The following is a 25,578-nucleotide window of genomic DNA, read 5'->3' as shown; positions in this document are numbered from 1 at the left end:
CAGCCTCCCAAGCTTGGTTTTCCTTCATAGCAGACTGAAACAATTTATAGTGTTTTCCTGCCTAGCACTGCCTGACTGCAGTCAATATTCTTGCTTGCCCTGTTGGTGTGTGTGGAAAAAAAATCCCAAAAGGAAAGAGGTTGAGTTCCGAACTGGACACTGGACGCAATAGTAGACTTCCATGCTGGTTCCAAGCTTTGCTTTTACTTTAAAGTTAATTATTAGGGTTCTTTATGTGCAGATGTGCCCACTAGCTTGCACACGGTTCTCCTTCAAGCCTTCTTAGATAATACTGAACCCAACACATGTGGAAAGGATGAGTAACAGACACAGCACAGAGGCTGGGCGGTCCACACATATCCCATCTTCCCTTGCCTTCCCTGGCACCTGCTGGAAGCTGTTCAGAATTGGTCTGTCTCCCATGATCAGAGCCATCTTGTGTTAATTTCTGTCACGTACTATTTCTGAAAACACTCCATTTGCCATCTTTCCTTTAATTTTTGAGTAAACTGAAACTATTACTTCTGAGTAGAGACCCAGTGAGTTTCATAGGGATAGAATCAGAAAACAAACAGCTGCATTCTGCGCCACTCTACCAGCATATGTCCATGTTTGCGCATCGCGTCTTTGATTATTTTTCGCCTTGCCTTACTTCAAGGCCCACTAGTTGTTAGCTATTGGTCAAACTAAGGTTCTCTGGGATAAATCTCACAGTATCACCCTGTAAATCCTGAAGCTGCATGGACTTATATGCTCCTCTGTGCAGCTGCTTTAGAATAGGCCATGTATCACACCCCCTTTTCTGTTCCTAGGATCTTACTCAGGGTTAAAAGCTGTAAGAAGACATTCTATTGAAAAGCTTTCAGTTTAGACACCATTTGCAATTTTAAAAGAAGATAAACCTCTCTGCAGAATTAATGCAAGATCTGTGAACGCGGGAATGGCCAGGAATCAGATAGCATAATGGACCTGGTTTTGCTCCTTGGGAGTGGAGAATTAACCAGTTCTTTTACATAACTCACAAATCTGAAAATTAAAGAGGTAAGGTGAAAATTCTTATTACACTAACTCAAGAAGTGGGGACTGGAAATAAACATTTTATGTTTTCAATAAAACTACATTCTTCTACCTTTTGCAGCTGAAGCACTTTCAGATTTACTGGCAACTGTAATTGGCTTATGACATCCAACAAACATAACAGCACCTGGTATAAATATTTAAAACAAATCCCATTTGATATTCTCTACCTCTGGCACAAAAATCAAGTGAAAAGTTAGTTCAGTGCTTTAAAATAACCACTGATAAAACTTATATCCATAATTGTTTATTTCCTCCCAAAAAACTGAAGGATGTTCATAAAAAGTAAAAAGATATTTTCCATAAAGTATTATTGCCAAAATGAAATCAAGGTGCCCACGAAGAGATGCTTCATGTCCATGAAGCAATAGGTGGCAAGAGACTCTACTCCACTGAATATTTCTTGGGAATAGTTGCAAGTATTGGCACTGTCAACATTTGTGCACATACACAAACCCTCATACATGCAATGCTCACAGAAATGACCTATCAGCTTAAGTATATTGTGAAGCCTATGGCTGCCTGACTAAACCTGAGGCAGAGATCCAGGAAGATGATGAGGTGATGAGACGAGGTGTGACTATCCATCCAAGAAACAAACAGGAAGCAAAAGGTACTAACACTGTTAGAAACAAAACCAGCAACAAAATAATGTTTCTTGGGGGAAATTCTGACATACAAGACCAAATGCCTAAGAGTTTAAATCACTTGTCCCATATTACAAACCAATACATTATGAGGCCAAATTTGAGATCCATTCTTTCCACAATAGTGCGTATTATGTTTAAGCATTCGGACTGCAGCAGGAGTGATTTCGGATGACTTTTGAATACTTGACTATGGGCAAATAAATTTTCTGCATCCTCACCTGTAAAAGGAACATGCCAATAGCACTCACACATGCAGAACTCATAGAAGTTTGTCTACACCAAGCCAATCAGAACATTGCTACAAAGACAATCAGCATCCGCACTGCCTGGGAACTAGCGTGTAGTTCCTCCTCGGGTCACCTAGCACATCAGGAGGCTGCACTTCCTCTAGGCTGCTCCCAGATAATGTCTGAGGGGAAAGACACTGAGGCAGGCCCATTCCTGCTCCAGCAATTCAACAGGTGACTCTGGCTCAAGGACTGTCACTGTTCTGGATAAAGTCCTCTTAGAAAGTCCCTGCTATCTGGGATTATTCCTATATAAACTCTTGGACGTAGGGCACCTGTCCTACCCCAGGCTTTGGGGTTGCACTGCAGTTTGAAGGTGCTCCCTTCCCTTCCCCTGGGTCCTTCACACTGAATTCCATCAGGACTTTTATTCCTAGAGAATTCCAATGAACTCCCTCGTATACAAAAAGCCCTCAAGGAATGTGAGCTATGACCAGAAAAACTAAAGTGATTACATTTGCATCATTTACCCCTAAATCCAAAAGGAATTTAATCCTATTTCCTAACGTTGCTTCTCTTAAATCTGGGGCCATTATTCATTTTTAATGTTAAAAAGGTCAACTAGAGAGAGAGAGAGAGACAGACAGACAGACAGACAGACAGACAGACAGACAGACAGACAGGCCAACCTGGTCTACAAAGCAAGTCCAGGACAGCCAGGAGTACAAGAGAAACCCTGTCTCGAAAAACAAAAACAAAAACAAAACAAAAAAGGTCAACATCATGTTAATCTAACCTCTTCAGGCAAGCTTACTTTTTAATCTAAGCAAAGTAGTCTTGAGAAACTAACATTCTAAACAAACACCTCAGATTTGCCTTTCTCTATTGCAAGGATATAGTCTCTGCCTTCCAGTTTACCTAAGATGCCTTTTTAGACTCCACCTCTGAAAGTGGTATTTTCCATTGCTCTAATGTTTGACAGCTTTTCTATAATCACCATCTTTCATGAGGCAAACAGTCTGCCAATAGCAAGACATTATGAAAAAACACACACACTTTCTTTGCCTTTTCTTTCAACAGTGACTCACATAAGGCCCCAACAGTATATTCAATTGATACCCCACCGATTAATCTTCTACCCTTACTCTCATAGGTTGAGTGACTCCCAACTATCTTTACTGCACCTATTGACAGCACCTGACAACTGGCTCATTGTTCCAAAACAGCTACTGGGCAACGTACCAAAAGTCACGAGGTCTTGGAAGCCGTCTCCCGGGGTTTCATTTTTAGTGGGTTAAATTCCAGTGGTTTGACTCTTGGTGATCAGCGAAGTCATCACAGACTAATCAAACCCCCCACATGCCACTAGGATGGCCACCTCTGCAACCTCTGCAGGGCGTGTACAGAACTTGGCTTAACTAATGAACATACTGCGTATAAGTCTATCCCATGTGCTGCATATCCAGAGCCAGCTTTATTACTGTTCTGTTCTACTAAAATAGAAGTGACTAGTCACAACCAATTTTACTACTTAGCCTTTGAGGCTAACTTCAAATGGCAACAAATCACAACAACTCTCCCTGTGAACCTTTGTGCAACAGTGTTAACACATCTTCATCTGACTTTCCTTCCCTTCACAGTATTTAATAGTACTTGTCACATTATATGTTTACCAATCTGGTTATTGTCAGTCTTCTTGACCAAGAAGGTAGGCATTACTAAGAGCTAGAATTTGCTTCAATTTATATAGTACTGAAAAATCATGCCTGACTCTTAGAATGCTCATGACAAATGTCTGATAGGTGAGTGAATGAGTCTTGCCTTTTGCTTTCTTTCTGGGCAGTCAAGTTCTCAGGAGCTGGGTGTCTGAGCCATGGTTGTGTTGGCTGAACACTCCTAAGTACATGGTGTGAACACACCCTGAAGACTCTGCCTTGAATGGCTTCTGAGAACTGAAGAGCGAGCCTCCAAGTCACTTGGCTGATATATCCTTCACCGATGATTGTGTCTGGCTTTTAACGGAAGTTTCTTTGTGCTAACCACCCTGTTAGAAACTTCTCCTCACTCATCTCTGAGCACACAAGTACTTGCATGCTCTCCGGTTGTAAAATACCTGCAGAAATCTAAGCAGACACAGCCTCCTGTGTGGAAAGACTGTTGGAGGGCCACAGGGCCATTCCCCTCTAGCTCAGACTTGCCGTGGTGCTCTTTAGACTTTTGGTTATTTGCCATGTGATGCCTGTGGATGAGGCATATGAGACTCCTTGGCTCCCTCTGGGCTAAAGACAACCAAGAATAGAAACTAATAACCAAGAGGGAGCAGAGTACTTTGCAGGAAATGCTACCCCTTCTCCCACCTTGCTGGAATCATCCCAGTCAGGCTCCTTAACGATAAACTCATGCCAGGGCAGCAGAGTTGCAAGAGCTGAGTAAAAACCTAAGAGTTAAAAATGAAGTAGATGGAGCGAGAAAAGGTGCCAAAATCCTTGTGGCCCCAGGAACTTTTCTGGCAGACAGCTAATCAGTCTGGATTAGTGACCCCAAATCTCCAAATACATTAATTATATTTACTAATATTATCCATAATTGGATTATTCCTTCCAAAAATAACATGCGTGCTTAAGAGTAAGAAAATTCTCTTAAATCACAAATGAGGAATGATCTGTTTGTGGCAGGAAAAGGCTCATACACTATTCCTGAGTCCAACAAGGCCCCTTGATATGTCACCACACTGCTATTTGATTGATGGGGAAGTATGGGAAAGTGGCCACCAGGAGTGGTCCTCCTAGAGGCATCTCCATCAAAAGGCCCTGTTGTGCCAGCTCTAGACTGGGATCACAGGGAGAGCAGTAAGAGCAGATGGCACCGCTGCCAGGCAGCGTGTGACTCATCTACTGAGCTGACGTGATGATATCCTCCTCTCTTCAGTTCAAATGGTAGCTTCCGGATCTGTGAGTATATCTGCACAACTCCATAAAAAATTATAAACACTTTCCTGCTTTGAAAGTTCCACCAAAAAAAAAAAAAAAAAAAAAAAAAAAAAAAAAAGGTGCTCCGGAGACACAGGAACAAATGAATTGGGGAAACAAAAAGAAGACTCTCTTTTCTCTTCTTCCCTTTGTAATCAAATAGTTGTAATTATGTAAGAAGTTACAGACTGGGGGGGGGGGGGAGAGGGGAAACACGTAAAACAGATCACTTGCTAGTCCGTTTTAGAATCTGAAAATCAGGGGATGGGAGCCTAAAACCTTCCCTATTTTGGCTATGAGCCAACAGAGCTACAGCCCCCACAGCCAGCTAGCCTGGGTGTAGACCATAAGCTGCTTGCGGCATGTGAGCCTACAGCCCCTTCACTTGACTTGCTCCTTCCTTCTCTTTCCACACCGGAGTCTGCGTAAACTCAGCCAGTCCATTGCCTCACCTATCTCTCCCACATCAAGACTCCAGAGTGCACAGGAACGTCTAAAGAGACCACGACGGGTCACACACACGCACAGGAACGTCTAAGGAGACAGCGACGGGTCACACACACGCACAGGAACGTCTAAGGAGACCACGACGGGTCACACACACGCAAGTTATACTAGAATGCAGGCCCAGCATGTTTCAAACTCTCATTTCAGACCAAGCCATGGTTTAGTTCCCTGGTCTCTCAAAGAAGAGAGGCTGGATCCGTTGCTTTGCTGAAAATTCATCAGTCGGAACTTATGCACATATTGCTGAAAACCAGCGGGCATTTAGGCTGTAATGCCTCCCCGAGTTGGGGCCTTTACATATTTTAGAATATTGATCATTACTGTTATTGCCGCAATTTTGGTGGTCACTCTACTGTGTCTGTCCCTGCAGGGTTCTCTGAAGAGCACTGCAGAGAATAACTGTTGCTAGGTAATCGTAAAAGAAAGTCATGCAAATTGCAGAATATCGATGGGGTGTCTTTACAAGTCACTGGTGCCAGACCTCTCCTGCTTTCCCAGTAAAGTGCAGGCTGTGAGAGTGCAGTGCCTCCACAGCTCTTGAAATGACCCCAAAATGGGCCATTCATCAAAAACAGCCTCTACTGTAAGGAGTCTACCCAGCAGTCACAATTTATTCAATGTTACTAACATTGTAATTTAATATGGCAATACTTCTACTATATTTGCAGGAGAAGTAGAGAAAAGAAAATATTAAGTTGACTTTTTAAAAGAGCATTTACTAGATCTTTAAAAACCTTTATCCAAAAGAGAAATATACATTTATAGTTTTCTTCTCTCTCCCCCAACTTATAAAGTAAATCCTACATATAAGTCTTAAGCTAGGAAGTCAGTATCCTTACGACTTGTTTGGAAAATATTCAAAATATGCATGGAAAGGAGTTAAAATGATAATTAGTAAAATACTAAAATTATGGTGAAACCCAATGGTGATGCTAGCTTTAACCACTCAAGATGGGACTGGAACAAATAAATCTAGTCAACATAAAAGGCAAGTCAGAAAAGCAAATGAATAAAAATAATAGCTAGAGTCAGTATTCCTGTTGGCAGAGTTGCGTTATTTCAAAATCTGGGGCAAGTGTCATGATTAATGGCTCCTCTAATAGCCGAGGCCTGTCTGAGGGCTGATGTGGCAACATCACATAGCTGCTGCAAAGAAACGGGCACCACTAAACCCAAAGAAAGTGACCCCAGTACTGACACGGATTCTCACTGTCAGTAACAAAACTTTCATACCTCTAAGGCAAGGTGTTATTGGCTGGCCATGTGGTGAACGGGATGGACACAGCTCTTCTCTTTCTGGTGTTCTCGCTGAGTTTTCTCACCCAGTGCTCAGTGGGGCATGCGTCTGAGGCCTGCCTGTGCTGACTTGACCCTGATTCTCCGAGGCCCAACTGAATGGGGCCTTTTAAGCAGGAATGATATCTCACAGGCTTTGCCCTTGTTAGTGACGGGCATGGTACATCAGACCTCATCTAAACCGCATTCCCAACAGTGGTCAAATGTGCCCCATGACAAGCACGCATGCTTTGGGGCAGCGAAGCTGGATCTACTCACACTAGCTCTGCCTTCAGCAATGTCTGGTGAAATCTAGATATTTCCACCTGTGGGTCTTTGTCCACACACAAATCAGATGTTCAGTTTCTCCAGAGAAGCTGCTTCTCCCTAAAACTTTTATGGTAACTCAATAATGAAGAGATACATAAAAAATATAAGGGTAGCAGCACCACCTCTATCAATGTACTGGCTTACTTATTAAGCAATACCTTTGCCCTGTGTGGGCAAGGTGAGGAGTCAGCCGCTGTGTAAGATCTAGTTAATGAATTTGTCATGAGTTTTACCTTAATCAGTTTACAGGCTTTTATTGGTTGGTTGGTTGGTGTTTTCTTGAGGGGGACAGTGTTTTCTTTCTTTTGATTTTTGCCTTGCTTCTTTTGCTTTCTTTTCTTTATTCTTTTTACTATGGGGCTGTGGGGGTTGACCATGGGGGCCTCACCCACGCTAGTTAAGTGATCTGTGATTGAGCTATACTCCCAACACAATTACAGCATTGTACAGATTCTACTTGATTTATGCTCCAGGAAAAAACAAACAAAAAACAAAAGCAAAAACAATACAAACAAAACCAAAAGAAAAAAAAAAAAGAAAACAACTCAAAAAACAACCAAGTAAACAACAACAACAACAAAAACCTTAACTAATTCTTTTAATGCAACCTAGGCAGAGCACCTTCTTTCTAGGACATCTCCCTTTTGAAACACACACACACACACACACACACACACACACACACACACACACACACACACTGGAGGTACCAGGAGGTACCAGTGAGTCGGAGTCACTTCTGCAGTTCAGTAGACCTTAACCCCTGGGAGATGAACGGACAAGTACAAAAGAACAGTACAGTAAAGCGTCTGTTCATTCTAGGTCTGTGGGATGTCAGAAGGGACTTCCTGACGGGCATCTTAGCGGCCACCTAAGAAGGATGGCCCTGGCAGCTGTGCTGCGACTCTGATATCATCCTTTCTTCCCAGGACTCCGGCTTGGGGACCTTAAGCAGTGTCCGGTGCTTACGGCAAGCCTTGCCTGAAGAGCCTCTGGCCTCTGCCTGTGAGTAAACATATGCTCTTCCTACCCACACTCACTGTGGTGCGCACACAGTAGGTCTCTTTAGTATTTTTAGTGTGTTACAAGACAATTAGGCTGAGGGAAGAGGCTCATTTGCTCACCCAGCTGCTATTTAATTTGAACACAGGTCTGTCTGGCTCCAGAGGCAGTTTTAACCATTAAATTATATCAATTTTGAGTCTCAGAAATGTTTGTATTTTATCTCTGGGCTCCAGATAATCCCTAAAAAATTTTTCCATCTACTACTCTAATTGGACAAAGATTTGTGTTTCCTCGCAGTTGAGCCTTAAGGGAGTATGAGTAAAGAAAGCCACGTTCTACAGAACACAGCAGACTGCCTACAGAGGCAGGGACGGCTGCGCTCGCGTTCAGTAGAGGTGCACGGCCTAGCGGGTGGCTGTTGATGAAGCTTCACGGTACCATTTGTTCACTCGTTTAATTACTTGTTTAATCCGGAAATACCATTTGCTTCCCATTACCTTTCTTAAGAGCTGGGAGCAAAAAAAAAAAAAATCATTTCCCCTTGTATGTGAGTATTTATCAAAAAGGAACAATGCGTTCCCGTTTCACTTGAAGAAGAAAATTTGTCCTGCCACCACACAGCAAGACTCCAAAACTTCATAGAGCTTAGCTGATATACCTAGGGAGGTTCTGCCTTCAAACCGAAATCAGACGCCACGCATGCTCACAGGCTGGGCCGATGAAGAGGGGTCACAGCCAGTTAAGGCAACACGGGGAACAGAAGGTCACCCACTGTGAGTAAATATCTGCCCTAAAGTCTTCATGTATTCCGTCTGTGATTCTGTGTCTTTAAAGAAAAATAAATGTGATATTTTTCCTCTAGTAATGTCCTCTGAGGCTGACAAAGGGCAGATGGAGGAAAGGAAGGTGCTGACCTTTCCCAGGAGGGAGGGGCTAAGATACAACAGGTTCTTCTTAAAAAAAAATACACCAAAGCTTGACTTCATCTCTAGGATACAAACACTTCCTTTCTTTGCACTCACAATCATGAATCCTTGAGGTAGCACCAAGTCATCTCGGTTAAATGTGAACTTGGCAGGTATCATCATGCCTTTGGCCAAAACGCTGGCCTCAGTCGTGGGGTGCTTTTTGGACAGGAAATGCACAATGTCGGCATCACAGGCAGCTACAGAGAGGTGCAGCAGGCCTCTCCCCCCTGTATATTTGTGTGTGTGAACAGCTTGCAGGTCACTTATGAAGACAGATGAACTGCAGACCTGCTGGAGGGGTACCCTGACCTAAATATGTGAGCAACACTAACCCCAGAGCTTACCAGTTTTTAAGATAAAAATAAAGTGTCTCTGGACACAACTTCAGGAAGACTAGTACAAATAGATTTTATGAAAAATGGATCATTTAAGGCACCATCACTCAGACCAAAAATGAAGAAACAAGTCTATAAATATTGCTTCTTAGATTGTCAACAAAAAATAATATGCAGCTATTTGACACTTAAAAAACCCTAATCTTCAGGGGTCTCTGCCTTTCTTTCTTTTTAAAAAGTATCTTATTTTTTACTTTGTTAATTTAGTCAGGTTACAACTCAATTGTTAAATAAAAGCTCTAATAAGGAAAATTTCACCAAAATATCAGGATGAGAAGAAAATTGTCAGTTCATATCTGAAGTCACAGTGCAGAATGTAAGAAAGAGTTTTCAGGGTTATCAAACAAGAAGTGTTCTGAATGATTGATTAGTCATAGAATTCGTAACATGGCGAGCTGAGCCCTCCATCATAGAATACAAATAACTCAGTTTACCTGTCTTTTCCAGATAGTGAGCTGAAGATCATAACGGGAAAAATGAAGAACAGAAAAAGAGGAAGAAGAAGAGGAAGAAGAGAAAAATGCTCAGCCATGTAAAAGGAGATGAAAAATAAAGAATGATAGCATTACATGGGCAAGGAAAGGATGGAGAAGGCCCTAAGCCACTATCAGCATTTTTATTTATTTCATATAAAGTCACTGAGAGAAAGTGTGCTACGCATGTTAGGTGTATTCATTGGCTTTACTTAATTTACGTTAGGGAAACACTACCCTATTTTAGATAAATAAAAAAATACCCTGAGAGATTAGTCACATATTCCAGGGTGTCATGTCTACATATTGGCCTATGATAGAGGCTGCCAGTTCATTTTTATTAAATGAGTGATTCTGCTGAATCTAATATTCCAACTTCTGATCGTGTTTCTCATCCTTGTAGCGTATATCGCAAATTTGGAATATTTCACAAGATATTATCGTATGTAAAGTGTATGTGAATCTGAGATGTGGCTCCGTGGTAGAGGATCTGTCTACCAGGCAAGGGGCTGTGGGCTCAACCCCAGGACTGCAAACAGGAAAAGGGAGAAAGAGAGGATGAGTGAGGGGTTGCTCTGCGTATAAAAGTGAAGGGCTGATGTTCTTTTATTTTAGACAGTTTAAAGGGAAAAATTCCTTCAAAGATATGGTGCATTCTTAAGGCAGTTTGCAAAGGGTTACGCTTTAAGTTATCCTAAAGACTGTTTGTCCTTGCATGGTGTTCAGTGAACAACTTTGGGCATTTCCCACTTTGAAGGGGCTGGTAGAAAATGACGTGAGAAGCCCATGGTCCTACTTTCATGCTATCCAAGAACGTGCCTTGGTGAATGCAGCCCTCCTCTCACATCTCCAGAGAATTAGATGTCCTAGTGAGGACCCTCAGAGAGAGGGCTGGGGCTGAGGCTGCTGGGACGCCCCCTTGTCTTTCCTTTTACTCCTCAGCTCTCACTGTGAGCGCTCATGGGGCAGCCTTGGCTGCTGGCCCCAGTGGGCTCTGAAACAGCAGCCACAGTCCCACGCTAAACTTACCATTTTCTGGCTGGTCCTTAATGTCAGCATCACTTGGCTGGCTGGGACTTTCAGATTGACTTGAATCTGAAAAACATAAAAAAAAAATACGGCCAAGATTACAGGATCTGTGAGAGAAAGTGGATCAGAGGTGCCAGACTTTCTCAAACTAAGAATGAGAACATCAGGGGAAAAAAACCACAACACGATGAAGGAAGACAAGATGGGGAAAGAACTGGGGGAGGGCAGGTGCAGGAGCCCTCAGCATGAATGCTCAGTTTGGGTTAAGCCTCCAGCAGCTTGCTCTGTGCTGGGTGAGTAACTGAAGCTCCTGGGGACCAAGCTCCAGTGGAGAGATGGTTCCAGACTCAGGTGCTGACTACCTAGACACTGAAGTCTGACAACAGCTTCGGCTCACAATGAAGAACTGAATTTGAAGCTGGTATGGAAAACCAACCTAGACGGCAGCACAGAATGCAGGCTCAATCCTGAAGTTCTGATGCTCCAGCGCACAGACGGGAAGCAACTAGTAGCCCAGACAAGACTTTCTGAGGCTCAAGGCCTCCTTCGCCAGGCAGATGTTTTCCTCTTGCGCTGAGGCATCGAGGAAGCCCAACATAGTTTGTTAGTTAAAAACAAAAGAAAACAAAATACAGTCTCATAAACCTTTACAGAGTTTAATTGATTTCCTTCTTTTTTTTTAAATACAATTTTTGAATTAAAAAATAATCAGGTGCCACATTTAAAAGAGAATAAGACTTTTTTTTCAGAGATTAAGGCAACAGACAAAATAATTACTTAAAATTTTAAAAAAATTAAAAATCCCTATGTCTGTGGAAAGGGTGGATCCCAACTTTTTGGTGTCACAGGTGTAGGATCAGCTATCTTTGACTTGATTGCATTTCATCCAAAAGCCAGTATGTAATCAAGAGTTAACACATGTAACTTGACCAAACTAAAAGTGTGACTGACACTGGGCTCTAGCCATGGCGTTCCTTCTCTTTCTTATAGAGACTGCACAAAGACAAGGTTCTCCTAGGGACCTAGAAATGGTCACCTGTGATGTTAAAGGACTCCCCGCATTCAGACCACGAATGTCTTCATCATAAGAAAGTACTAGAAGGGCTGTGTCTACTTAAGAATTTTCAGACAATGTTAACCTGCTAAATACAACAAAAAGTTCTATTGGGTCAAAATTAAAATAGCAGAACCAATAAAGAGGTGATTTTTATAATTTAAATCTAACAAAAGGGCTTTTCTTATATCGCGAGGATTGCCATTTGTTGTTACAACAGACAAAACCAGAAACTGAAACATATCTAAAGCCGGTCGGAGGAGCCTTTCAGAGTGGACTACGAAGACAGATACCAAGCCTGTCCCTAAACTTGGAAATGCAACTAAACTTATAGTGAGATCATATTTGAAATGAAAACAATATTATAATAGAGCATCTAAAATATAGCTAATTACTTTATTTTCTAAGATCCTATATTTTTTAAATTAAAACTTACAAGTAAACATTTCAAAAATGATTTCACTTTGTTTTAGGAGAGTCATATAGTTATTTTTGTTCTTAAAAATGTCTTAAACTATTTGTTACACAAAATTAAAGCAAAATATTTAAATTTATCTTAGGGAAATTCCTTTTGATCATATCTCCAAACAGACAAAATTTTTGCCAAGCATAACATTTTCTTTAAAACCATACAAACAGATGTAATTCTCTTCTTGATAACTTAGCTAATATTGTACTTATATGTGTGACATCTTTATAACTAATGCTTCTGCATAAACCAGTGGAAAGCATCGTTTCTATCAATTAACTCAGATACACAACAGACAATGGAATTAAAATATCTATTCATTAACACCAGAGAAAATAGGGATAACACACCCAAAACATTTTTTTAACCTGAAAGTAGACATCTTTGTCCTATCCACCTTTTGTTTAAAGTATTTGTTTCTTCACCTTACTTTAGAGAAACAGAAAACAGGAGCAATAGGAGCCGACCATGAGCTATGTTCGAAGCTAGGTTTAAAATTTCAAGCCAGAGAAAAGCGAGCAGAAGAGCACGGAAGAGCTGAGCGGCACAGAAATGCTCAAGCTTGGTCCACAACGGTCCCAGCACCGCCCAGAACAGAGACACAAACACTGGAAGAAGCATCTAGCCAGGCTGGAAACCAAGCATGAATTCTCAGTTTTATTCAAAAACCCAGAGAATGTTACCACCCGAGGCTCTCAAAGCTAAGATATTCTATCCCAGGAAGGCTCAAGCAAAGCTGAGGCTCTACATGGAAACCCAAGTGCCCTAAATCTTTCGATAATTATTCTTCACCCGTCCTGCTGCTCTTCCACGAGGAGGAGACTCGGCCCCTTTCTTGAATGGAAAAGGTCACAGATGCCGTTAAGTACGGAGCCAACAAGATGACCAGAATTACAAATTAATTTATACCCACACATAACTGACACGAATAGAAGTACCACTAAGCATTTGCACCAAAATACTATCAAAATTAATACTTATTTTTTTACCTTTCTCCTTTATATACATTTTAGAGAACTGGCACAAGACTTTGTCTTTCTGTTTTGGACAATTACTGTGTGGTTGCTTGGTTTCTGGCCACTTGAAATAATCAGAGCTCCCCCAAACAATTCGCTTGCATAAAACAAGATGCCCCTCTGATTTGGAAGTTTCTAGTCCCTGTACACAAGAGTTGGGGCTTTCTTCAACAACTCCTTGGTTAAATTGTATTTTACAATGAAGAGAATACTACTTAAAGTGTATCTAAATGATAGAGTTAGAATGCTGTTGTGAAAAAGTATGTGAGCATTATCTATTTTTCTCCAGTTCTGGGCATTTGGGTTTTTTGTTTGTTTGTTTGTTTGTATTTGCTTTTGTTGTTGGTTTAATGAACCTTAAGCTTCAATCTAACCTTGAAAAGTGATATATCTTTTGGTTTTTTGAAAAAAATTTAGGAGTATACATTTAAAACTAAAATAGACAGGGTTTGCATTAAAAAAAGGTTGGGTTCAGACCTCTCAAGCGAACTCGTAGCCATCTATCTGTACGTTTTTATGGCGTCTATGGCTATATAGCTGCAGTACTCCAACAAAGATAGTTCAACATCTATATAGTCACCAGAGAAAGAATAAAATAAATCCTAATGCGGACATATTGTCCTCTCTTTCTATGACTTGTACAAGAAGGACAGAACCTTGTGCCAAGTTTGTTACACACACACACACACACACACACACACACACACACACACACACACACACATCCAATCCCTGCAACCTTAAGTCCGTTCCCTTCACAAGGTACTTCTGTGGTAGAGTGCAAAGACCATCAAAACATGTTGATGTCGTGAAAGGGATGAGGGGAAAATATAGGTGTCACATCCCTGTATGTTATATTAATTAAGCCTCTTGAAAAGACAGCACGTTGCCCATCTTCCCCGTCCTTGCCCCTAGCATGAATCCCTTTCTCTCTGCTCTGTCTTTTGCTGTTGCATCCATCCACCTCTCCTGGTGCAGCTGAAGGGAGCTGCGTGGTGGAGGTTTCCAGTTCTCTCCTCTTTCCCCAGCTCCTGTGACAGGCGGCCTGGCCCAGCCACAGAGCTCAGGAACTGACCACGATTTAAACTCCCAATGCTTGGTCAGCTCCTCACCAATCAACACCTGCCAGTGGCAGTGCGCCTCTGAGAAGCGCATGGTCACACAGAAAGAGAAGTGGGCTTTAGAAACTGAAGACAAAGAATGGGAAGGCTACTATCTCTGCCATATGGCCACCTGGCCTCCACTGGGGGCTGGTAGGGGAAAGTGAGGCATGCCCCTCTGACGTGGAGTTGTCTGAAAACTGCATAATGGAAACAGGCTATAGGCACCCTGGTGACCTTTGGGCACAGAACACAGGCTGAGCTGAGGACACTGTCCTACAGTCAAAAAAAAGCATAAGAAATGTACAAAGCTAAAATGCTCACTGGCAGAAACATTTCACATACTCAGATGTACAAAGGCAACAGAAGTCATGAGTTCTCGAGTGGCTGCAGAGTGCCTTGCAGGCCTTAATAGTGCTACCACAAACCGGGTACACAGAGCAGGCACACCGTGGTGAGTTCCAACACAGCCAGTGCAGTATCAACATAAGACTATGGACCATGAAAGCACAAATTCTGGCCTCTAGAAAAACACTTCAGTCTAAGTTTCAGACATTAACACGCACGTTGGTTTGTCTAAAGCTAAGCCTGCAAAGCCTTTGCTACAATTTGGTGCCTAGTTTTTAATCTCTCAAACTGAAAGACAATATAATATGAAAAAAAAAACCTAGAAGGCATCCAGACACACACACACGCGCGCGCACACACACACACACACACACACACACACACACACACACACACACACACACACACAGTCCAGTGAAAGAAAGTGAAATTTTTCGTCCCCAAGAGTCAGAGTTCTCTATCACGTAAATAAATGAAAGAGACTAAAAGTCGGAATGGAGACTGTCCTGAAAATAAGTGAAGAACTGAGGAGTTCCCAGGGTGAAAGGAGGGAGCTGAGTGCTGGCTCTGACTGTGATCAACAGCCGACCGTGGCGACTGTAGCCAACAACAACTCCAGAACTTCAGAACTTCAGGGAAGCTACAGCTTGAGAAGGCAGGCACTTTGTAATAGAGTCAGGTTAAATAACTCATCTTCTATATCCACATAGTTAAACCAGGGGAAAAATCCTGTCTCTGATTGATAGTACAAGAGTGAGAAATACTGTGCTTGGCCCTAGTGTCATGACATAACCAGAGTACGGCTCTCTAGAAGATGAAAAGTTATGACAGTCATTTGTTGCTTATTGGCCTCACAGCTGCTGTTATTAAAGAAATTATTGTTGTAAAGCTACATTTGGAAATGCTGTCTCTGTTTTTCTATAGGATCAAGATCTTAAAGACTGAAATAAGAAGAAATATTTGTGAAAGTGTATGTGAGAACGTAAAGTGTCACTGCACAGGTGCCCTGAAGAGACATACTTATAAGCACTGAGGAATGCCATGCAGTCAGCTAGACAGAATGCTATCCGTCATGGTCTGGTGAAAGATAAACAATTTTGTAATATCTTTATTAAGTATGAGCTACAGAAAAGACAAAAAAATATTACCAACACTCCTAGAGAGTGGGCAGAATCCTTTATGCACAACAGATAACCAAACCAATATTTCAGGCCGGTTCATGTGCACAACTGTGACTCACCTAATGAGAAGTGAACGTGCAATGGCCTACTTATAAAAACAGATAAATGGTAGGGCAAATCATGCCATGTAAGTTTTCTTAAGTAGTAGACTGGAAACCCTTCATGGTCTTTTGAGCAGTAAGCATTATCTTTACATTGAAACACAAAAATTTGATCTCTACAATTTTTCGTAGTGTGCTGGAACCATGTCGGTGTGCTAACTGACAGGATTACGTAACGGGGAGGGGAGGTGGGCAAGAGGCAGGTCCAGAGGGACCCGGCTAGTTTGCACATGTTGTATTTCAGTGGAGAGCGAAGGCTATGTTTGTGCAGCAACCACTTGGAAATGGTCCACCAGACCACCCCGGGGCTGCCAGCTGCTCTGGAGATCCACTCTTGAGCCACACCCGTGCCTGGCGTTTTCAAGGGCTGTATAAGACTGCTATGTAATCTGGGTTATTTTTCTTCCTCAAATCTTTTTCTTTTTAGAATACTTTTCTGAATAAGAAATTTGTGAGATAGTAACTTTACAGGAATTAGACTTTTGGCATTAATGCTGGTATCCGAAAGCCCATCTGCTTAGCCAGGATAGCGTACGATGATGCGACGGTTTAGGGTGAGGAGTGAGTCAACTGTCTCGTCACCTACTCCCAATGTGTTAAATTCTGTGTGCACAGGGAGGCTGTGGGATGATGTGGCTTCAACATGTCGAGAAAAAGTTAAATGGAGTAACTATTGTGAACTGACAGTTAGGGTGAGTCATTTCTTAGGTTTAAAAACCATGAATTCATTCACTCTAGATGCAATAACACGACTCACTCACTAAAATGTCACTCTTCGTGACAGGCGGGTTCCAAGGAATCTTTTCTTATGATCTTGTAAGTGAAGTCAGTGACAGGGAAAGATACAAATAACCTCTCACATTTTCTTCGGCAAGGACCCATTACTAAAAGACACTAAGATGCTTAGACAATCATTTGAATTTTATGTTTCCCATGAGAGGGGCATGTGACATGCAATGCTAACTTGTGATTTAATTCAGAGTTCCCATTACCCAGTCAACATGGCCACCTACCCAGGCAAACAAGGGCTTATGTAAAAAGTGTCACTGTAGAAGATCACGTGGCAGAACTGTGACCAACCCCTCCTGTAACTAACTCTACAACAGACCCTTAGAGCTGTCTATACACTGGGCGGTGAAGCAAGCTGTCGTCTCTATTACATAAGGCAGAAAGGGTGCCCATGGCCGTGCATGTTGTAAAAGGAAATCATCCAGTGAGAGCACACGTTATAAGTCATACACGTTGTGTCTGTGACTCATTTAAGGTCTAAGGCACCCTCTGCTGAGGGCAGCTATTCAAGTTCAGGAGCAACACAAATTCTTGCACTCGTAATTCATTATTAAGGAGAGTATTACATGTCTTTTAAAGGTAGTATCTTAAAGCAATCTCAGATATATAATATAACTTCCTGTATCTCAGTTTCTTCACGTATAAAACGAGAACACTATTAGCCACTTAACAGGATTGCTGCATGGATTAATATAATACACTCCTCGCTGTGAAATTTATACGTGTTTCTGCCATCCCAGGTCTTCTCATCCAAGCAAGTTTCTCACTTGTAAAAAGTCACCTCCAACCTACACATGCTGTGGTTCTGGTGTAACTCCATGGCAAACCTGGTTCTGAAGAAAATGTTCCCAATTCCCACCTTGGGAGGGGGCAGGGGTGAGGGGTGTTATCCTCAATGACAGAAGGGTCAGTCTCATCTTGCTGGTGTTTATTTCAGACAGATACTGTGTGTAAAGTCTGTTTATCAGGCACTGCTTTGCTAAGCCTGGAAGTCCTCTCTGCAGTAGCTGTAGAAGTCTTTGTAACAAGATGCATGCAAATAATTTCCCATGAGCCTCTGAGGCACACTGGACCCAGGGAGGAAACTCTTTGTTACCTCACCAACTAGAAGCTAGCTACCTTGAAAGTCAAGTCCTCTGAGTTTCACGAGCTTTTCCTGGCACTCACAGTCACCCTTGCCTGGTTTTCTGAGCAGACCTGATGTGTTACTTCTGTCTGTCAGTGAGGTCTGGAGGCTCAAGCTGTGTGGAGACCAATGGTGTCCATCATCTCCGGGAATAATCCATCAGTGGCAAAATCCCAGACCTCTGCTTTTTTAAGAGGGCCCACCAACGGAGACCACCACAAAGCCTTGACAATGTAAACAAAACAACAACAACAACAAAAAGCCAGCTGTAACTATTTGCCCATCTTTAAAAACAAAACAAAACAAAAACAAAAAATCAAAAACAAAAGCAGAAAAGCTTTGCCACATTGAATGAACTTCCTGAAGGTGAGACAGATTTCTGATGAACCTGAGCTCCAATATGAACTAGGGAAAGATCTGCTGACACTGCTAACAAAATAACCGTTAAAACAAAATAATATAAAGCATTTCTTCCATACTCCTATAAGTTATGTTGGAATCTTTTTCCTTTTACTTCCAACATAAACATTCTTTGAGACAGCTATATGTGAAGAGATAAACAGTATTTTTCCCTTGATTTTTCTTCTTTTCCCTCTGGTTTTCACGGTTTGGGAGTCTTTGTGTAGGAACTGGATTGGCGTAGCTTGTCCTGGTAGACAAAATAAACACGTCAGGACTCTACTTGTTTGTATTCTCCTCAGCGGCAACGTATGCATCAGCAGCTAAAAACAAAGAAACTTTTTAGCTGCTCAGAAAACGCAGAGGCTTCCAAACAAGGCAGCAGAGGGTTGGGGGAGAGGAGAGTAGGGGTGGAGCGTGCAGAAAAGTCTGACAGTCCATTCAATATCGGGATGATGGCTATAATGCACCCAGGTCCCCTCGCTGATTAAATATGCATTGGCACAGTTTTGATCGATGCAAGCCATGGATCAGATGACACACCTGCAAAATCTTGAGCACAGAGCTCCCAGGAAGAGGGAAAATACAGTCTTGTCTCCTTATCTTTGTTTTCAAAGGCTCTCAATTTCTGTGCTTAGATATCTAATTTAATTCTCTCACCCCTCAGCAAACTGGATTAGGGAAGTCAATACTGCCTTTGTGCACTGGCAGGAAAACACGGCTTTCCTCTTATTCAATTTAGCCATGACCTTTAGACAAAGATAATGACAACTGTCTAAAAGTCCAGTGAAGGTCTGAAGAAGAGGGTCCAGCCCCCAGGGTAGGGATCCCTAGGAATTTGGGGAGACCACGAAGAGGGGTTACTGCGGCATTTTCTCTCCTAACAAGGGGGAATGGAGGAAGGGGGCAGCTAAGCAGTAATGAATAGCATCGAGCAGAAAGCATGGCAGGCCGGGGAGAGAGAAACTCCTCTCAAGCCACTGTGGCCCTGGCACATCCAGATCAGAAAATAAGTCTACAACAAGCTGTGAGTGAGAAGAGAGGGGCAGTGATTGGTGCAAAGCACAGGCACTTAATGAGAAGGCTGCTGAATCCGCAGTTAGGAAAATTACAGAGGCTCCATCCCCGGAGATGTAGGAGTTCCTATACTGCCAGGCGGTGGAACCAGAGACTGAAGCAAGCCAAAGAGTCTGCAGGGTAGCCATGTTCACCCCACTGTTCCTAGCTGAAGGAGAAATGGGAGTGAACCATCTTCCTGAAATGATACTGGCTCCTTCTCTTGTCTTGGAGCCTGGTCATCCCATCCACCCATTCATGAATTCAGCACCTATTATGGCAGCTTCCACTCTCTACAGTATGGGGCAGACAATGAGGAAAGTAAGGGACTGACCCACAGAAGAGCTCGGCGTCTGTCAAGACAACAGTGGCACTCTCGTACCTTGTGAAGTTATCTTCAGGAGTCTGGACCCTGACTATTAGTGTTGAGGGCTGAGGTGATCTGTTCTAATGAAACAGAGAGGTTGTTTGGCAAAGTTACCACAAGTAGAATGCTAGATCACCGAAAAATCAGCACTGTCGGAAATGGTGTTAAATATTAAAACATTAAAAAGAAATTGTGCCTAACAGGACAATTTCATGGCTGGTAGAAAATAAAGACTTATTCATTAATCTGACCTGGGTCCTCCCTTTCATAGAAATGGCAATTCTGGCAGAGGGTTTTGTACAAGAGAACCTGGGTTCTAGACCCTTCCTGGCTTCTCTCTAGCTGTGTAGGGCTGGGGAGCCCTTGGCCTTACCCCACTGATCCCAACAGGTGACTCTCGAAGACTATGGATGTTGAGCTGTGACGTGACATGCCTTGCTGGTTACGGGGAGTGACCAGTCTCTAACTGTATACTGTGCGGAGCCAGCTTTCAAAGTGCGACCCTCTGGCTAGTTCCATATCATTTCTTTTCTGTGACACGGTGCTCGGACACATGGGGTCTAATGCGCCACTGAGGCAGAACTCAAATGAGAAGATAAAACTCCCAGGCCAGGAAACACAGCTGTGCCTTCCCTGGGGCGATGCCGTTGGTGCTTTGGGGTGGTCTGGTACTGAGAGGACTTCATTGCTGCGAGGTTGATGCTTTGTGTGGTGAGGACAGACCTGCTGCTGCGCATGATTCAGAGGACTGACTACCTTATGGCCCTAAATCAATCATCCCCCCACTTAGATGTGTGAATTCTCACCTCTCCACAATGGGAAAGCTAAAACTAGGGAAGTCACCAGGCCTCTAAACATTGGTTTTTTTTTTCCAGCTCCAAGGCTGTGCACTTGGGGCAGAACATCAGTAGCTGCATTGCTGGTTTGGCTGCAGTCAAGCACCTAGGGGCTCTGAGGTACTTGTTCCCTGTTGCTCATAGTAAGTAGAACTAGAAATAACACAAGTGTAGCTCTTGCAAGCCAAAGGCCAATCTCGTCTACTTTATCAATGTCCATGAATAGCACGTGTTCACCTTCAGTAACTTGGCCAACCCCTGGTTACACAAGCCCACAAGTAACGCGTTCTCTCTATATCTTGACTCACTATGTCATCCAGAAAAAAATTTTTTTAAATCTGTTTTAAAAGCTACCAAATAAAGAACTCAGCCAAATTGTAAGCCTAGAAGTTAGGACACTACTTCTAAAAAAAATGTATTTATTTTCTTTGTGTTTGCATATATGCATGTACATGCACCATGTTCATGCCTAGTGTCTGTGGAGTCCAGAAGAGGTGGTTGGATCTCTTGTTAGCCACCACGTGGGTGCTGGGAACTGAACTCAGCTCCTTTGCAATAGCGACGCGTACTCAGAACTGCTGAGACATCTAACACAACAGTGCTACTGTTTCATACAGTGTCAAGGACGGACCACAGGGCCTTACGCATGCCAGACAGTCACTGTACCCCTAAGTCCTTTTAAGAAACTACTTCAGAAACACCTTCTCTAACATAGCTGCAAAATCATGTCATCTCCATTTCTACATTAAGTTTTCTCCTTAACTTTGAGACTGGTAATAAAAATGTCCCTTCATCAGATGCCTCAGTATTACAACAGGTAGAATGTAAATATTTCCAATTTCACTCATCTTCAAATGAAAATAATTGCATTTTGGGCTTCCGTGTCCTTATGATAAATGATGCAAGTGACTTGAGTGAATCATTCCACTTTTTGGAGTTTCCATTTGGAGTCTCCCATGGCTTTTCCTCCCTGACATATGCAGTGCTAAGTTATTTAAAATTAATTGCAGTACAATATTTTAAACTTTCTTCACACGGTGCTAATCTCAAGAGCTTTGGATGTTTGAACCACACTTGGAAGACATCAAGTTTTGTGTATCCTTCTAGAGTGGAGCAGCTGAAGATCCTAAGAAGATTAGCCAGTGGTCCTCCATGAACTTTAATCTAGCACCAAAGCTGCACTTAAAACATCAAAACTGTGTGAGTTGGTGCGAAGAAGGGAGCTGCAAGCACCCCACATAACAAGGGGAGGCAAACCTAGACCGTGAACACATGAGCTCACTCAGCTAGCTCTGGAATCCGGAGAGGGCTCCGAAGCTCCAGCACTGATCACGCAGCCAGCAGCACCGTCTGCACCCCCATCTATACCTCACTGTACCTGTCCTGCTGGCGTTCATCGCTTGACACAGTCTCCACGCTCTTCCTACCCAACCCTGGCGAGAAGCACTTCCCTGCCACCAACTCAGAAAGGGAGAGCAGGCTGCTCGGTACAACCCTGAATTCAAATTGTCTTCCCAACAATGCCTGGTTAGAGTTTGTGTAGGATTAGCCATGTGAAATCTTTCAGGATGTATGTTTTTTTTTTTTTTTTTAAGGTTGGTTTTCAAGTTACTATTGCCTAGACTTAGTTTAGTGAGAAATCATGTGTACTAGGAGGTCTCTTCATCAAATACTGTACATTCTGGTTGACTTTTCAGGAGTCGCCACGGACCGCCGCGTCAGGCTCTCTCTGAGGCAGTGCTCCTTTGCTGTGGGCAGCTGCAGTCAATCGCCTCTTATCCAAGCTGGGGCGCTCACTCAGCTGCAAAGCGGCCCAGGGCCGGTCAGAGCCCACCCATTCCACCTGCTCCCTATAAAGCTGCCGCTGGCCCTCCAGGAGCCTACCTCCATCAGCTCCTCATGGAGTTTCTTCAAGTTCAGAGGTTTTCTAACATCTGCAGTGGTAGAAGCGGGAGGTAGAGATTTCTACAGACCAGAAAGGGCTTATCTGATTATTTTATATTCAACAAAAAACACTAATCTCTTTGACTCTAGTTTTTCATATATTTTTACTTGTAAAAGTGAATGTGCTGGGAAAAAAAGAAAAGAAAAGAAAAACAAAAGAAAGAAAGAAAAACAAAACCAAACTTAAGCGGAAGCTGAGGTTTCAGTGCTGTGTGGAACAAAGGTGAGCTGCTGGACCTGCCAATCTCAACCGTTTACACAGAGCACCTCCCGCCCTTGCTGGGTTCCATGATCGATTCTTAATTTTAAAATGTTACATGGACATGCATGCATGGTGTGTGTGTATGTGTGTGTGTGTGTGTGTGTGTGTGTGTGTGTGTGTGTCTGTCTGTCTGTCTGTCTGTCTGTCTGATGTCATGATGTGACTCAACCAAGGAGACCCTTGGCAGAACTAGAGTCATAGTGTTTAGATTTCCAGCTGTCAATCATGTGTACATCCATGTAGAGGCTGGGGGTTGATTAAGTGTCATCCTCCATCACTTCTGCCTTATGTATTGATGCAGAGTGTCTGGCTGAACCGAGAGCTCACATATTTAGCTAGTCTGACTAGTTAGCTTACTCTGGGATGCTCAGGACTTGAGGCAGGCACCCATCTTGCCAGGTAGTTTACAAGGCTGGTGGTGATCTGAACTCCAGTGCTCACACTTGGGCTGAGCTCTCTTTTTCATCCCCCTGGGAGCGATTCTTTTTCTTTTAAAATATATTTATTTATTTTAGTGTGTGTGTGTGTGTGTGTGTGTGTGTGTGTGTGTGTGTGTGTGTGTGTGTTGGGGAGGGGTGTTACCATGGAATATGCTTTATTAAAAGTCTAAAGACAATCTTGTGAAGCTAGTTCCCCCCTTCCACCTGCTCACAGCTCTTGGACTCAAGCTCAGGTCCCTGGGCTTATACAGTAAGTACCTTTCCACGAGAAGCCACCTGGCCATCCTTGACTCTGGCAGCATCAGCCCAAGACAGTGAGGCAGTCATGTTAGACACATCCTTTTTTCAATTCTGTCTTGTATTATTTGGGGGATTAGGGGGGAAAAAGACAAAAATCCTATTATAAACGTTTCTTTTTTTCTTTTTAAGCAGGAACAAAACAGAGGCATCTGTTGACCAGGTGACAGAGGCAACAGCTCTAAATGAGATAGAAGGCTTTACTGCAGCAGACTTGGGGAAAGCTAGAAACAAGACTCTGTTTATCCTGGAATGAAAGTGACAGGGTGCCATCGTCACATCTGTGACTGACGAGGTCAGTGATGGTGAGTTGAAGGAACTACCACAGGGAGGATGGGAAGACATGGCAGCCTTTCTTCCTTCCCCTTTGATTGTCTAGGCATCACCTCTCAAAACAGCACATTACACCTCAGGAGACTTCCCATGTTAATAGCAGCTATAACTCCCACATGGCTTGTCCCCAAAGGATTCGCATGTCTGTCAGAAGCTCCCTCCCCACTGCAGCAGTGTGGAGGAGGTACTGGCACCTCTGGAAAGTGGGACCTAGAGGGAAGTAGTTCCTGTGAGACCATGGTTATGCCTGGCCCCTTCCTCCTCTTTCTGTGTGACTAGTTTATACCTCCATCTTATACAAAGGCCTGGTGTGATATTGTGAGTTGAGGAAGCCATGGCACCCTTGCCAGAACTGGGCCATGGTGCCTGGATTTTCAGCTTCAAAAAAAATAAAAATAAAAATAAACTGTCTCTGTTCTTATAAATTACCCAGCCTCTGGTGTTTTGTTACAGCATCAAAAAGTAGACTAAAACAGTGCTTTTACTCAACTTACTTAAAAAAAAAATCAACAGATTGGTACTTATATTTTAGTCTTATACATTTAATAATTTCTCTTTCTTAAGTGAGGGTCTTATAATCTCAGTCAGAAAGGGCTAATTCTTCATCACACAAAGCACCTGTACAACACGGCACCATAAGCATTTGTGAGTCAGCCCACACTCTGTTGCTAATGCCACCACTGTCGTGATATTGTAGTGACAGGCGCTGACACTGTCTCAGGCAGTTCAAACAATGACCAGAAGGACAATTTTAAGTTAACAGAGAGTAATGTCTCAGTAGCTGATCCAGAAGTAAATTATTCATACTGCAAATACTGATGTCACACTGAAAAGAGGCAAGCTCTAAGAAACCTCTCTGAGAAAAGTTGGTATTTATGCAGAAATTGGGAACAAAACAAAGAGATCTCCTGGGCTGCTTTTCCCCAACCAACTGCGAGTCCCTGTTGTGCTGCTCTGAGGCCACGGTCTTGACTCCCCCAAGGAGATGGAGCAGAAAACACCGGTAAAGGAGAACTTCATGAGGAACATCAAATGTTATTCAACATTTTCAGGCAACCATGATATGTCAAACAGACCACATGATGCAAGCACGTTTAAATATAAGTTTCTATTTCTGTTTTAAAATAGAAAAGATCAGAAATATGAATCCAGAAAAGCAAAATCTCTTGCAGGTTTCGAAGCATATACAAACCCTGGCAAAAGAAAACACTGTTCACTGCCGCCATCTGCTTCCTGGCGCTGAAGAAACCTTACTAACAGCAACGGTTTCTTACATTATAAAACCCACTAATTAGTTTTGTTGTAATAAGAAAAATAACCTTTGTGTGGAAGGCAGAGAGCCAGCTCGCTTTTTCTCCTGTTATTGGCTGCACCTACAGTACAGGGCCTGTAACATTCCACGTTAACCTCTGAGCGCTCTCTTCCACCAGAGCACCTCACCATTATCCCGTCCAGTCTGCAGTAAGAACTCACAAATGTGAGCGCATCAGGGAGGAAACCTTGGAGGTGTTTGGCTTAACAGCCCCTCAAGGAACACCACACTCAGAACCAGGAG

General features: G+C 42.8%; 1 protein-coding gene across 5 annotated transcripts in view; it reads right to left on the bottom strand.

Moving 5' to 3' along the window:
* The window catches only part of NFIA (nuclear factor I A), a 348,862-nt gene that overhangs the window by 154,184 nt on the left and 169,100 nt on the right, over positions 1-25,578 (bottom strand). For 4 of the 5 annotated variants that reach the window (XM_084780596.1, XM_084780597.1, XM_084780594.1 and 1 more), the window contains exon 3: positions 10,906-10,971. The exons of the other annotated variant lie outside the window; for it this stretch is intronic. In XM_084780596.1, coding sequence (XP_084636722.1) covers positions 10,906-10,971 — 66 coding nt within the window. The remainder of the gene's footprint in view (positions 1-10,905; positions 10,972-25,578) is intronic. 5 annotated transcript variants of the gene reach the window in all.

This window comes from Acomys minous (genome assembly GCF_964271855.1).
Source record: "Acomys minous genome assembly, chromosome: 1".
NCBI classification, from domain to species: Eukaryota; Metazoa; Chordata; class Mammalia; order Rodentia; family Muridae; genus Acomys; species Acomys minous.
The sequence above is the reverse complement of the archived record's forward strand: the minus strand, read 5'-3'. Positions and strand labels throughout refer to the sequence as shown.